General features: G+C 42.9%; 1 protein-coding gene across 1 annotated transcript in view; it reads left to right on the top strand.

Moving 5' to 3' along the window:
* Positions 1 to 1,313: 1,313 nt before the first annotated feature.
* The window catches only part of RBM25 (RNA binding motif protein 25), a 29,115-nt gene continuing 14,686 nt past the window's right edge, over positions 1,314 to 15,742 (top strand). Inside the window, exons 1-7 of the mRNA XM_056852255.1 lie at positions 1,314 to 1,409; positions 3,381 to 3,499; positions 3,719 to 3,768; positions 5,690 to 5,860; positions 7,988 to 8,045; positions 9,108 to 9,268; positions 13,733 to 13,915. Of these exons, the coding sequence (XP_056708233.1) occupies positions 1,393 to 1,409; positions 3,381 to 3,499; positions 3,719 to 3,768; positions 5,690 to 5,860; positions 7,988 to 8,045; positions 9,108 to 9,268; positions 13,733 to 13,915 (759 nt within the window). The 5' untranslated portion in view covers positions 1,314 to 1,392. The remainder of the gene's footprint in view (positions 1,410 to 3,380; positions 3,500 to 3,718; positions 3,769 to 5,689; positions 5,861 to 7,987; positions 8,046 to 9,107; positions 9,269 to 13,732; positions 13,916 to 15,742) is intronic.

The raw sequence follows: 15,742 nt of genomic DNA, 5'->3' as shown, positions 1-15,742 counted from the left end.
GACATGGCTTTCAGGGAGGGGAATGAAGAAATAGTGGGGAAGGAAAAATTAGATGCCCCTTGCAAGTCCTTGGGGGTTCGCTGCTTTCAAATTACTGTGAAGAGGGCACAGTTCATGAAGCAAACAAAGTCAAATTACATGGGATTCTGGGAGTTCTGTGGCTGAAACCCCCATTTTAAAAATTAATTTATTTTTGTCTCTTAAAAAAGCAACTACCTGGGCCCTCAACATGGATCAGGAGCCCAGGTGGGAGGTTTAATCCCACACAATTTTCCTGATCCAAAATGCTGCCACACAGCTGTTTGGCAGGTTGGGCAAACACACAGGTGCCACACAGGGTCCCTGTATGTTTGCCCCAATTTATGCAGGGCTGTTTGAAGTTAGGAATATGTTGGGGAGGGGGGATTCATTGCCTAGTGATGTGGTTCTGATCTTAGCCTGTAACCATTGCAACTGCAGTTTAGAAAGAAAAATTGGAAGCTCCACCCACAGAACATCTAGTGTCACATGTAGTTCAGCCCTCAGTTCACTCCTGGGCACTGCTTCATCTTGTACATCCAGGTGCAGTGATGGATGCAAGAATGAGGGGCAATGCAGAACACACACACCCCCCATAATCACTTATGTTTTGATACTGTATGCCAGCAGTGGACAATTCATGGCATACATGCCAAACAGTGATGTACCAGTCTATTTTGCTGTGGACACAGGGCTTGTTCTCTCTGAGCAACCCAGGCAAGCCTGGTGAAATCACCACTGGGGGCAGCAGTGTGATAGTTAGTAAAGGACATGGTTTGTGCCCATTGTCACCTTCCGGCTCTGTGGAGCCTCTAGCTGGGTTGGAAGTGAGTCCCTGAAGGGCTGGCAGTACTGCTGGGCTTGGCTTGTTCCCCGTGTCTCTATCCAAGTACATACCTAATCTTTTCTTCCCTTCCCCCCTTGTTTGCCAGCACACCTTTGCAGGTAGACCTTGCATTCCTTTCAGTCCCCTGTCCAAAAGCCTGCCTCTGCTCTGTGCTCTTTAGTACACTGGTTTTATCTGTTAAAGTATGGCAGCTATATACTAATTTATGAACATTAAAATTGTCTTGATTTTGTTTATCTTGAGGACAAATCCATCCATTAAACTTAAAGCAAATACTTGAATCATTTTAACATCTGAATGTTTGAAATATTTAGTTTCCTTAGTCTTGAGTAGTGAAGTTTATTTATATACTGGGAAGAGTTACATGTTGAAGGAACGAGGACTTGTGTGGTTTTAAAACATAAGATGCTCTTTCTTAAAGGGATTGTAAAACAGACTCTTCTACATCATGAAACGACAAGTGGAAGAATGGCATTGTTTGTATTGAATTTTAGGAGGTCGATGGTTTCTGCACATTAGATGTAGAAATGTCATATATTTCCAGGTAAAAACATACTGCACTATGTCTTAATATTCCAACATGCCTTTCTTGGACCATGATCCCCTTTATAATAAGCTTATTAGAACATATAAGAGAGGACCTGCTGGATCACACCCGTCTAGTTCATCTAGCCTCGTGTCCTGTTCCACGCAGCAACCACTCATGTGCCTCAGAGGGCTAACAAATAGGGTACAGAGGCCAAGACCTTCCCTTGATGTCTCCTAGTACTAGAGAGATTGACAACCTCAGGGTGTGGAGGTTCCTTTTAGTATTCTTGGCTGATAGCCATTGATGGACCTATCCTCCATGAATCTGTTTAATCCTATTTTGAAACCATCTAGGCTAGTGGCCATCATGACATCCACTAGCAGCAAATGTCCCAATTTAATTACTCATTAAGTGAAGAAGTAATTTTTGTCCATTCTGGATCCATTCCCCACTAACTTCATTGGATATTCCTGAGTTCTAGTGTTATGGAGGGGGGGGGGAGTTCTATCTGCTTTCTCCACCCCAAAAATGTATAATCCTCTATTGTGTGTCTCCCCTACACCCATCTTTTTTCTAAACTAAAAAGCTTCGTTTTTCCAGATATGCAATATCTGTTTTGAGATGTGGTAACCAGAACTATTCAAACTACTCCATATGATGCTGTAAAGGGCATTACAGTCAGTGATGTGGAGCAGACTTGATACAATAACTGATATTTCCTGTATTTGATGGCCAATATCCAGTACGGTGAAAGGCTTTCCTAATTCCAGTATTTTTCTCCTGATAAATATTGGAAAGATCCAGACTTGAGTCAAGAAGCCTTTTGTTCATAACTGGTCCATGGGGTATTTACTCTTTAAACTTTATAGATGTATTATTTTTAGCAGGAAGATTGGGCCTCAGACCTCCAGAGGCCAGATCTACCCCCATTGAAAATAATGGCAATTTAGAGTTGAAAGAGCTGGTTGATGCACCATGGAGCCCAGGCCCTTCCTCTCTCCTTCCCTTCCCTGTTCTTGTGCTTCTGGAGAGGGGCGGGGTGGGGGGGAGACTTTCAAAAGTATCATTTTATATGGGAAAGTCAGGAAGGGCAATATTGGAAGTATTGTTCTGATTTTTCCAGAATGATAACAATAATCATAATAATGTCCTTTCTGACATTGTCATAAGGAATTAAAATTATAATTTTGAAAGTGCACACCCCTAATCACGAGCCCGGGGCACAGATTGGTAAACTGCAGTACTGCAGTCAAAAGCTCTGCTCACGACCTGAGTTCGATCCTGATGGAAGTCGGTTTAAGGTAGCCGGCTCGAGGTTGACTCAGCCTTCCATCCTTCTGAGGTCAGTAAAATGAGTACCCAGCTTGTTGGGGATAAAGGGAAGATGACTGGGGAAGGCAATGGCAAACCACCCCATTAACAAAGTCTCCCTAGTAAACATTGGGATGTGACGTCACCCCATGGGTCAGGAATGACCCGGTGCTTGCACAGGGGACCTTTACCTTTTACCTTTACACCCCTAATCATAACTATCAGGATCAGGTGGGGGGGGGGGTATCAACGCCAACATTTATATGTGGCTAACAGTGCCATTCAAAGCAGAGTTGCACCGTTAAATTTAATAGGCTTAGAATTAGAAGGGTGTAACTTTGTTTAGGGTGGCGTTATAAATCACCCACACACATATCTATGTTAGTTTTTCGAGGCATGTGAGCAGCATGAAAAGGGGTGAGGATCACAAAACCACCCAGCCTGGTTGCTGAAGATAACCAAGCAAATCACTATTGCAGCCCTGGTCTAATTCTGTTTTGGAATATCTATGGATGTTCTACAGATAGGAATCCCTCTTTCACCAAAATCTGATTTCTTTCATGAAGCAAGCAAGTTTTTTTTCCTAGCCTAGTACTGGGTGGCATGAAGTACAATTGTAAATAAACTGTAGAGCAGCACATGTTTTGAAGCTGATTAATTCCATCTTTTTCCTAGGTTACTACTAAACATGTCTTTTCCACCTCACTTGAATCGCCCTCCTATGGGTATCCCAACACTACCACCTGGAATTCCGCCTCCACAGTTTCCAGGATTTCCTCCACCTGTACCTCCTGGTAAGTTATATCAGAATCAGATCAGTTCACCCAAACCTTTGTTATACTAATCAGTAACCTTTCTGGTTCATAGTTCCTCTCTTAAATCTTGTTTTTGTGCCATACTTTAATGGGGAACGCTTCCGTCCTTGGAGCACTTGTTCGCTAAGTATCTGCTTTGAAAAATAGTTTAATCTTTGGTCACCTTTGCTCCATTAATACAATCTCTTCTTTTCTCAGGGACTCCAATGATTCCTGTGCCAATGAGTATTATGGCTCCTGCGCCAACTGTAAGTATAGTATAGTGTAGGGCACTGGTAATGACTGTGAGCATAGTCATCTCTGTCCTCTCTGCTGTGCTGCAAATGTACTACTATGTACCTATTCCCTTGTGAGCAAACTGGGAGGCACCTCAAGAATATCCCTTCCTTCTTCAGCACAGATTCTTAGCTCCTAACTCACTACAGGCTTTTTATCTGCACTAATGCTGTCAGTTTAACTGATGTTGGCCTTGTACTTAATGCTAACCTTGGTTCTGGTCTAGGATGTGCAAAGCTATCACAAAGCTAGGTTAAATTGGGAAGCCTGGTTAGCATTGGGGCTAATAAAGCAGTGGGCCATGCTTACAGCAAACAAGGGAAGGGGGGCATTTGCATCAGTGGGGAGGGGGTGCACACGGTCTGGAGACTTGCGTCTTGCAGGAAGTGGCTTCTAGGAGTCAGTTTTCTCAAACGTTGCTTGGTCTCATTTATTTAAGTCCTGATTTAGGTAAAAGTGGTTGCTTTGGGGCTGACATTTCCAGTTTGTAAAGGAATCACATAAAGTTACAGATTTAAAGATCTAGCATGTTTAAGAATAATATGTAATTTACATTAGAGATTCATAATTAAAAATATTTTCTGGCCGTTTTGCTTTTGCATGGAGTAGAATCAGATTAAGAAATAATTGCCTGAAATTAGTAAGCCTTGTAAACAAAACTCTGTTCAGGCAAAATATTTAATGAGAAATTCCTTAAATCAAGCATATTACTGAACATTGATAGAGTGTTTCTTTACTTACTAAGGCAGGGGTGGGGAACCTTTTTCCTGCCAAGGGCCATTTGCACGTTTATGACATCATTCAGGGGCCATACCAGGTGTAGATCTTCCGGTGTGGGGGGGGGGAGAGGCTAGGGTTGCCAGGTCTCCAGTCACTACCGGGAGGTTGGCAACCCCAGGGGAGGCCACACAGAGATGGCCTGCAGGGCGCCCCCACTTTCCCCTCCCAAGTGGGAGGGCAGCCAGTGGTGGGCCCAAGCAAATGAGGCGCCAGGGGGGCGCACCCCACAGTTGATCGGCAAGGGAGGAAGGGAAGAAGGAAAACAGCAATAGGAAAAGGGAAGGAGGGAGAAAAAGAGGGAAAGTGAGAAAGAAATGGAGAGAGGGGGAGAAAGAAAAAAAATGATGGAGGGAAAGAAAGAAAAGGATGGAGGGAGACAAAGAAAGAGACAGAAAAAGAGGGAGAGAAAGGAGAGTGACAGAAAAAGAGGAAGAAAAGAGAGAAAAGCCTTCCCCACACACACACACACTCGCCAGCCCCGGGCGACCAGGCCCCAGCCTCCTTGCCCCACACATACACGACGGCGCACGGAACCCTGTGCGACCGGGCCCCATTCTCCATACCCTCTCCTCCCAGAGTCCACAAAAGCCCCCCCCCCCCGAAGCCCAATCGGATCCCGCATGCATGCTCTGCCACCGGGAGCCGCCGGCCTCTTCTCCCCCCTCGCTGCTCAACAGCTGACAGGCAGCGAGAGGGGCTTACAATGTGCCGTGGAGTTCCTGCACGCCGCGGCTGTAGGGGGCAGCATTGGGGGAAGTATCCCTCCCCTCTCCTCTCGCCGACCAACAGCTGACAGTCGGCGAGAGGAGGTCCAAAGGGTGCCACAGTGCCTCTGTAAGCCGCAGCCCCAGGAACACCCTCGGGGAGGACCGCCTTGCACCCCGCCTCCGCAGCAGGGCCCCGGAGCTCCCGAGGGCCACAAAAATGTCCTTGGGGGCCACATACGGCCCCAGGGCCTGAGGTTCCCCATCCCTGTACTAAGGTGTGTTGAATATATTGTTCAGTTTCCCTTTATTGACCAGCTAGTAAATGTAGCATTTTATATTGAGCTACATGTATGTTTCTGGGTGACCTGATTGTAATTAAGTTAAAGTCTTTCCACTTCTTTTTCAGGTATTGGTTCCAACTGCAGTATCAATGGTTGGAAAGCACATGGGAATTAGGAAGGAGCATCCAGGTCTAAAGAATAAGGAAAATGATGAGAATAGTGGTCCCACAACCACTGTCTTCGTAGGCAACATATCAGAGAAGGCTTCAGACATGCTGATAAGACAGCTTCTTGCAGTAAGTGGAATAGTTTCTTAGAACTTGTCCTGTTGGTGTAATAATACGTATAATTTTGCATTACTTAATGGCTTCACCCCCCAAAAAAATCCCAAATGCTAAGATCTACAGGTTTAATGACAAGTATAGGAGGAAGAAGAGAGCAGAGTTGATGCATGTTCCTGAAATCTTAATGCATTTCCATAAGAATAGCACAGTAGTTTTGAAGAAAAAACATGTGTGTTGTTTTTAGAGGTTGCATGTATGTAATGCCTCTACTGAAACGATGCCTGCGGTCTATAGTTTATAAGTTTCTTAAAAAATTAACATACATTGCCCAGTTAATTGGTATGGATTGAAAGGTTTTTAACCAGTTAATTCATTATAGTTGCCTAAGTGCTGAGTATTGGAGAAAGGGGTAGGGTTGGGATGGGAATAGTTTTTAGGAAAGGAATGAGAGATACTATGGGTTGGTACAAATCCAGGTGACTAACAGTGCAGTCCTAAACCGAGTTATCTCCTTTTAAGCCTATTTACTTCAGTGGTCTTAGAAGGATGTAAGTCTGCATAGGATGGCACTGTTGGGCTGGGAGTCAGCCTCATGGAATAACGTGAGATTTCCTTGCAAGTAGACCTGATTAGGATTGTTCTCTTTACTGATTAGCATCACTCATTTAAGTAAAACTTCCCATTCTGAAAAATTATTTCCTGAGCAAGAATGGATGCTGTTTGGTTGCAGTAATAAATAGAGTTGCCAGCTCCAGGCTGGGAAATACCTGGAGATTTTGGGAATGGAGCCTAAGGAGGGCAGGGTTTGGGGAGGGGAGAGACTTCAATGGGGTATAATGCCATAGAGTCCACCTTCCAAAGAAGCCATTTTTTCCAGGTGAACTGACTGCTTGACGCCTGGAGATCAGTTGTAATAGCGGGAGATCTCTAGCCACCACTTGGAGGCTGGTAACCCTAATAATAAAGCATATTAGTTTGCGGCTGAATAGTGTTTTTATGCAACCTTATGCTGCCTGTATGCATTGAATGAAGAGCCAATGTGGTGTAACAGACTAGGCCTAGAGAGACCTGGTTCAAATCCCCCGTAGGCCATGAAGCACACTGAGTGACTTCAGGCCAGTCACTCTCTTCCCATGTCAGAGGGTTGTTGTAAGGATAAAGTGGAGATCTGTGTGTGCTTCTTGATGCTATAGGAGAGAAAGGGTGGAATAAAAATGTAAAAGGTTGCAGGACGCCTGCTTTGAGACAGGAGTTGGGATTCTGTTAGCCCTTTGTGTACACATGTAAAAATACTAAGCAAGAAAAATATTTTAAAAAATAGAGCTGCATGTATTTGTGTTTAGTTGGAAGCAAGTCAGCTGAACAAATGCAGACTTTGAGCAAATGTGCTTAAGATCAGACTGCACATACACGAGGAGCGGAAGGGGTATGAAATAGAAAGTAAACGTCCATACAGTTTGATTAGTAGTCATTAATAATTAAAAATGCATTGCAGAGATCAGGTAGCTGGGTGGCATACAATAAGAGTACAAGATTACCCTCTGTGGGCTCCAAGTGTCATTCTGAGAATGTGCATAATTGTGCCTCATGGATTCTAGAGCCAGCTACTTGCTACTTGCTAGACGAAAGCCACAATACAATGCATGTATATTATTGTTATTTATAATGTTTAACCTCATAATTCAGACATTTTCCTAATACTTCCTAAAGCATATTTTAATCCAGTCTCTTTGCTAGATGTTCATGACTCAGTTTGGAGAGAAATGAATTCAGAATTAATTTTTTAGAGATACTTATTATAATAGTCTTTTTAAAAGCAGACCTTTTTTACAGGTGCCTATTTTTATTCACACTATTGGGAGATGATGGAGTATAGATTTTAAAGGAGTCTGATGTGCATAGAGTAGCAAATCTGGAGGCAATAGGGTGGTTGGGGGGCTAACTTGCAGAAAACATTTACTTGACACAGGGATATAATGCCACACTAAATATGATTCTAACCCATGGCTATCAGATGAACTTAATAGTTTTCTTCAATTAAATCTGTTGAGATACTTTGAAAGTGGTTTCTTGGTTTTGCCCTGATATGTATTGATGCATTGCCTAAATAAGCATACTTTAAAATATATGTATTTACAGAAATGTGGTTTGGTTTTGAGTTGGAAAAGAGTTCAAGGAGCATCTGGAAAACTACAAGGTATGTGCTTTATCTCATCAATATAAAAATGAGAGGTGTGCAAACCTCACTGATATTTTTGCACTGCATACACTTAACCAGTATAGGATTAATCTTTTTTTTTTTTTTTTTACCCCCCAGCATTTATGATCCAGTCCTGTGAACCACTCTGCCATCCATCGAGTATATAAGATGATGGGCAAGGGTGGCTTATTAGTGCCACATGGCAATTTGGGGCTTTGAGCTGGTATTGCTATGCCATTCAAGGTTGTTTTGCCAGCACAACAATGCGTGTTGATGCAGCTACCCTACCAGACTCACTAGGCATGGGTCTGGGTGGCAGAATTCAGTAGGGCTCGCATTTGCTATCCTCTACATCCAGTTACATTGCAAAAACCGTGTGTTCTTGAAATATAATGGCTGGCTAACTGTAGTGGAATTGCAACTGAAAAGCAACATCACAGGATAGATGTGACTTACAAGGTTCATAGAACCCATCACCTGCATTTATAATATAGTGATTACTTATAATGTTTGTTTTCTAAATGTTCTGAAATATGCTTTGGTTGGGAGCCTGCTGAACAGTTTAATGATTCAAAAAGCAAACTGCTAAAATAGTTGAAAAGGCACTTTGTGTGTGTGTGTATTCAGTTTTGCTGATAAACCAAGGTTTAATCCAAATACCTTTTAGTTTTGACATCTTGACTGCACATGGCCCAACAAACCCAGATTTGTTGGTAGGCATGAAACCAGATTTTAAACTGGCTGGTTTGTCAGTTGAGCCTTTTACTAGTTGTGATTGGCTGTGATGTCTGAATTCATAAATCATGGTTTGCTGTATAGCAGCTCCCTTGTACTTGCCTGGCCACAAAAATGGGAAGCAGAGAGTAGGCAAGAAGTAGACAAACTGTAGTTGATTTGCAAACAAGGGTATGTTGCTTACATCTATAGACAAGCCAGAGTTTGTTGCACTAACCATGAGTTATTGTGATACCTGAATGCAGTCTGTGCATGCACAGATGCCTGCATTGTGTGTAATTTTAATATAAAATATTTTAAAACATCTAAATGATTCACCCCCAGCCTTTGGGTTTTGCGAGTATAAAGAACCGGAATCCACACTACGGGCACTCAGATTGCTACATGATCTTCAAATGGGAGAGAAGAAGCTCCTAGTGAAAGTTGATGCCAAGACAAAGGCTCAACTGGATGAATGGAAGGCAAAGAAAAGGGCTTCCAATGGGGTATGTATGCTTCGTATCACTACATTTAATTAAGAGGGGGAGCAACTGAATTACCAGTAAGCTTCTTTGGAATTATGTGCCATTTGTTTTTGTACCTGCTTTGCTTGTGATGTGCTACTGCTTTAAATTGCTGAGCTGACTTTATTATGTCTCTCAAGGCAAGTACTAAATAGTTCCTTTGTTTCTAATTTTAACAGTCAGTTTTTAGTGCAAACCTCTAAATCCCCCAGTTTAGAACAAACTGCATTTTCTACTTGAGTTTATAATCCAGTTTCTCTACTGATAGCTGCACATTAGAGATCAACAATTGGAATCTTGAGGCCAAATCTGGCTAGATCTTTGAGAAAGCATTATGGGGTGGAACTCCCAGAAAATGCTTTGTTCAGTGAATGTGTGTTCCTGTGCATACTCTTACAAATTTACCACCACCAAGGGATATATCCATGTAAGATATAAGACATCAATCTAACAGGCTATGAATGTGTCATAAGCAGACAGCAAGAAGGTACTTGTGGAGCAGACAACTCAAGTAAGTGAGCCTGCCCAAGACTACATGCCAAGTTGTATGAATAACACACACATGCAGTATATGATCAAGGAATCAAGCTTTCTGAAACCTTTTGTACATGAGGGACACTGAGCTTGAGACTAATCCCATGGACAAATGAGTTAATTGTGGAGAACAATACACAAGTCCGCAGAAGTTTCAAGTCATAACATGTTTTACATGGCCGCCTATTGATATATACATGAAAGTCACTTTTGAAGTATATTTTGTTGAGATCAGAAAACAATGGAACAAAAATTCTAAATATTTACTTGGTATATTTTTATCCCACACTTCTTCAATTGAACTCAAGGTGGTGTACATTGTTCTCCTTATCTCCATTTTATGTTCAAAAGAACCATATGAGGGGTAGGTTAGGATGAGTGTATGACTGGCCACTGGTCATCCAGCATGCTTCACAGCAGGGTGGGGATTTCAATTTGGTGGTCCCAACCTAACTAGTATCTCATGCTCAGTTTCCAGAAAGTTCCACATTTTAGAGACAAAATAGGGAGGCTAATATGGGATTTTTTTTTTTACTTTTATGTAACTTCAGAGTAGCACAAAAGTACCTATAGAAAAGATGTAGTCACAATTACACAAGAAATTTTCATTGTTTCCTTAACAGATTGTAACTAACAAAAGCCCCAAAAAAAAAACTTGGTCCAAATTTGCACATATTTACATCAGAACAGTGCAGATATTTGTAGTGGGAAATTCACATGTCCTCTGGCCACCATTGTAACTTGAGTTAGGATTTTCTAGTATTCAGGCCAAACTTAGCTTGTACAGATAAGTGGCCTCTCAGTATTAACAAAGTGCCTTTTTTACTCAGAGTAACCATAAACGGTCTTGCATAACCTACCAGTAGACCTTCATAGAAAAGCAGTTTCATTTTGAGGCACCCACAACCTGTGGCCCTTCTGCAAGCACTTAACTAGTGTTCCTATCACACCTATCCCAATGGTGACCTTTGAGCAAGAAAAAAAATAACAGAAAAGCCACGCTAACTAAGCACAGGCTGTTTAATGACTGGATCCTTTTACTGAGTCTGGATTGTATTCTATTTGCACTTAATCAGCTGAGCTTGTCTCTGTCTTTCTTACACACAATGAGCAAGCTTCTACCAATGTCACCCAGGCAGCATTTAGTGACGGGCCTGCATGTTATAGTCCAGGATCTAAAAAGTTTATCTATTTTATAAATGCACACTTGAGTGTCCATACCCACAGTTGCATTCTTTCATATACCTCTTGTACATGTCAGGGTTGCCCAGACACACATGTGAGTACACATGTGCTGTCCCAGAAAGGAAGGTGGCCCAGAAAGTCCAGTCCTGGGTGCTGCTTGATGTTCATCAGTTTGCAGCTCTGTATACTCCCTTGGATGCCTGATGCTGCGTGTCTTTTCCCCCCTCAACTAAGGCATCTGTTCGCTTTCTAGGATGTACAGGAAGCAAGCTTGAGGTGGTAGGCAGGTGGGCTGGCACAAGCCCTCTTGCCACGGCTGTCCCAATTTCAGGCAGAGTGCTGATTTGCCGCTGTCACCTCCACCACAAGTCGCTGTCTGGGCTGAGTCTGTCACCCATCTCCCTGTCAACCCACCCCCCTTGACATCTACAGTGGAGTGAGGAGCTGGGAGCTGTCCAGAAAGTACCAACAATGGCTGTTTCAAATTTTGTGTGTGGGCTGGTGCTATGCTCACTGACACAAGCTTTCAAGTATCCCCTATGCGTGTGTGTGTGTGAGAGAGAGAGACTCGTGCAAAATAAGCACACTTTAAAATTGGGCTGAAGAGAACTGGATGTCCAAAAACTAGGTGGACAGGCCAGTTAGCAACCCCTAACCCAGACGCAAGGGAACAATGTGAAGGCAAATTGTGGCTATGGTGCCTGAACTTGCTGGCGGTCCTTAGTGGGCATTGATTACAATCCTCCATCTCATTCTCAGAGTGGCCATTTCATAAAACTGGTTTCTGGCCTGGAATGTAAATCAGAGCTATTTTAAATATAATGAATGGTGTAAAAAATGCAGTTGATGAAGGTGCCTTTGTGCATATTTTGCCAGTAAGAAAGTACATGTGTTAATTTGAACCTATTTGTCTATGCCTTTTGGCTGTTCCGGCTGTTCTTGAGTAATATAACAGTTCAGAGAGATTATGCTGGATTAAACGAGATGTTCATTAGGGTGAAACGAGTAAGAATCAGTGTTTTGTACAGGAAGGGCAGGAATCTGGACAGGAATAAAGCAGCACTTTTTTTTCTTTTTCTTTTTTTGGCCTTAAAGTCGCAGCCAACTTATGGTGACCCTGTAGTGTTTTCAGGGCAAGAGATGTACAGAGGTGGTTTTTCATTGTCTGCCTCTGCATAGTGATCCTCGTATTCCTTGATGGTCTCCTATCCAAATGCTGACCAAGGCTGACCCAACTTAGCTTCTGAGATCTGACAAGATCGGGCTAGCCTGCACTATCCAGGTCAAGGCAGCACTTACATACATGGTCAAAAATAAATATACGTTCTTCCTCTACACCTGATGTTGAAATTAATTTAGTTTCTACAATGAAATGCGTTTGTTTAAAATAGAATTACCGTATTTTTCGCTCCATAAGACGCACCTGACCATAAGACGCACATAGTTTTTAGAGGAGGAAAACAAGTTTTTAGAGGAGGCTTTAAAGCAGAGTCCCTGGAAGCCGGGCGGGGGGTCTTGAAAGTTCTCCACGCTGCCATCCCAGGCAGCGCAGAGCACTTTCAAGACCCCCTCCCCCCCGCCCGGCTTCTAGGGACTCCCTGGAAGCCCGGCGGGGGGGGGGTGTCTTTAAACTCCTCCGCGCTGCCATCCCAGGCAGCACAGAGCACTTTCAAGACCCCCCCACTCGGCTTTTAGGGACTCCCTGGAAGCCCGGCGGGGGTGTCTTTAAACTCCTCCACGCTGCCATCCCAGGCAGCACAGAGCACTTTCAAGACCCCCCCCCCGCCCGGCTTCCAGGGACTCCCTGGAAGCTGGGCAGGGGGGTATTTAAACTGCTCTGCGCTGCCTCCCCCCTCCCCCCGTGCTTCCCGGTCCGAGGGTCCTCGCCCAACAGCTGAGCCTTGGGACCGGGAAGCGCGGGGGGAGGTTAAACTGCTCTGCGCTGCCTGGACAGGCAGCGCAAAGCAGTTTAAAGACCCACCGCCCCCTTCCTGGGACTCCCGGGAAGGGGGGCGATGGGGGTTTAAACTGCTCTGCGCTGGCTAGGCAGCTTTGCCCTTCTCCCCGGGGCCGGATTCACACACATTCGCTCCATAAGACGCACAGACATTTCCCCTCTCTTTTGAAGAGGAAAAAAGTGTGTCTTATGGAGCGAAAAATACAGTACTTTAGTTTTGAATAGAAAATAGATGTTAAATACAATCTAGTTTTGATCACTGAAAATCTCCCAAGTCCCACATCTTGCTTTTTGCCCCATTGTGATGCAATGGAGCAACGTTTTCATATGTGATTCATTATGTAGTCACTTCTGAAGAATCCCTCTCTTTCCTTAAATTAGAAAGATTATACTTGGTAGCTTTATGAGCTTCCCAGAAGAATGAAGTCAGAAATGAGCTGCTGAAGTGCTTTTTTGCCTTGTGAAAATTAGGGAGAATAATATGGTTAATATAAGGGCTTTTTTCTTTGCTGACATTTGTTTACCAATCTCTTCTGTTCTACCAGATAGCACTAATTCTGTACAATCACTAATCACACTTATAAAATTCTGCTTTAATTCCAGGATAGAGAAAAGCCTGTAGTTAAACACCATTAGGTACCCTTGTCATGTACATGTAATACTTTCAAGATCCAATAGCATGTAGTAAAACTATGCAGGAAATACCCTTTTGGGATACTGTTCTTGCCACTTCCCGCATGCTTGACTTAAAAATTTGTGCTGTCTCCTAGAACTCACGGCCAGAACCTACAGCTGAAGATGATGAAGCTCTTGATGAGGAAGCAAAGAGAAGAGACCAGCTAATTAAAGGGGCCATTGAAGTGTTAATACGAGAATATTCCAGCGAGCTCAATGCCCCCTCCCAAGAATCTGACTCTCATCCCAGGAAGAAGAAAAAGGAAAAGAAGGAGGACGTATGTGTTTTGATTTTGGACACAAACAGATTTACTTCATCTCTCCTTACATAAAGGCCAAACCCTGTGCCAACACATTAGTTCAAAGCATCTGATGAGAACACAAATCGGCAAGCCTTGATGTTAGCTACAGTTTTTGTTTCATACTGAAATTAAATCAGTTCTAGATGACAAACCCTGTGGATGGTGTAGGTATGTAGGCACCAGGGTCGCAATGCCTAGACTTCTTGGAGCTACAGGTTTGAATCTCAGCAGGTTTGATTCAGCCTTTTATCCCTTCTAAAATACATGTATTGCAATACCTGCAGATTGTTTCCTGAGAAGGGAAATGCTTCTGAGACCCTAAAAATATCCTGCCTGTTATGTTTGATATTTTAAATGACCTATGGCATTGGGTCCTGGGGGTTTGCACTGGTGTTATTAACCACAACTTGGCACCTTGAACCATTTCACTGTCCTTTAATGTTGTTTGTGTATACAGTTAAGAAGGTCTTTGTTATCCTTGAGGGATAAAGCCATGTTATTATAAATGATTTGTAAATATTTGGCTATTGGGCCAGCTGATTTCTTTTTAAAACAGCTTAACATTTTGCAGACAGATGCTATAATGCATCTTCTGTCTTTCATATTCTGTGAATGACCCTGCTAATGATTATGCTAAAAATTTGTCTGGGAGCAAAGAGGGAAGACCAAATAGTAATGCTGACTGAGAAATCAGTCTTGATCACTTCATGGATGGGCTGTGGCACCTACAAACGCATCAGCCGCAAGGCTTCAAAGGTGACTTTTGGTTTGAGTACGCAAGCCCTTTATTATTACATTCTAGCTAGCAGTAATGCAGCTGTTGCTGCTATTGAAGTTTTGAACGAGCAGTTCCAGAAATAATACTTCTGACTTGGGGGAATGAGTTTATAATGCCACCACTCAGCCCCCCCCCCCATTATTTTTAGCCTTCAGTTAACCTGAGGAGAAATTCTTGCCTTGAGGTTTTCCCTTTCTTTACCTCTTTCTAGGAAAGGTCTCCTTTCTCTTTTTAAATGTTTATTTATATAGTGGAGTATGTTATGTATATAATGGAAAACCATGCAATGTTGTCGAGGCATGGGTGCTGTCAAGTTGATTAATGTCCATCATACAAGATCCAAACAATGAATTTCTCTGGTGATATTACTAGTTTTGAGTGATTTAGAGTTGGCTTTGGCTGAACTTTAAATTCATATTGTCTGTCAGAACAGAAAAATCCTGTAACTCTGCCCATATCTATCCATCCCTCTTCCAAATGGGAGAAACATCTTTGATTTCAAAGGATGCAGATGAGATATGGGCATGATTTCTTACCCCCTTATTTCATAGGGATGGGGACTAAAGAACCTATGTGCATGTGGTGGAAAACAAGTGGGGGTGGAAGCCATGTAAAGTTTGGTTTGAGGCACTGTTTTCCCCTTTATTGAATGCTTGCAACTTGTACTCTTGCCCATTCTGTTGGCTGAAGAGATGAGGGATAATGTGGGTGATTCGAGAGTGTGGGGAAAGTAATGACAAATGAATTCTGATTTTTAACTTCACATGTAGGGGAACCTCGCTAATTTGCAGTAACTTTTCGGAATCCCCTTTAATATTACATTTTGCGAATTAGCGAGTAAGAAACAAAACCAGGCTTAAAATACCACAAAAGGTACCAGCCACATTAACAAGCATAGATTAGTTTGCAAGATTTCCTAATATGCTAATGTGCTGCAATTTTAAAAGAAAACTTGCCAGTGTGGGGCCTCACGGCACTCAAAGCCCTTGCTGAGAAGTAGATCAGTAAAAGGAGAATTAGCGAGG

This window comes from Euleptes europaea, chromosome 6 (assembly GCF_029931775.1).
Source record: "Euleptes europaea isolate rEulEur1 chromosome 6, rEulEur1.hap1, whole genome shotgun sequence".
NCBI lineage: Eukaryota > Metazoa > Chordata > Lepidosauria > Squamata > Sphaerodactylidae > Euleptes > Euleptes europaea.
The sequence above is the reverse complement of the archived record's forward strand: the minus strand, read 5'-3'. Positions and strand labels throughout refer to the sequence as shown.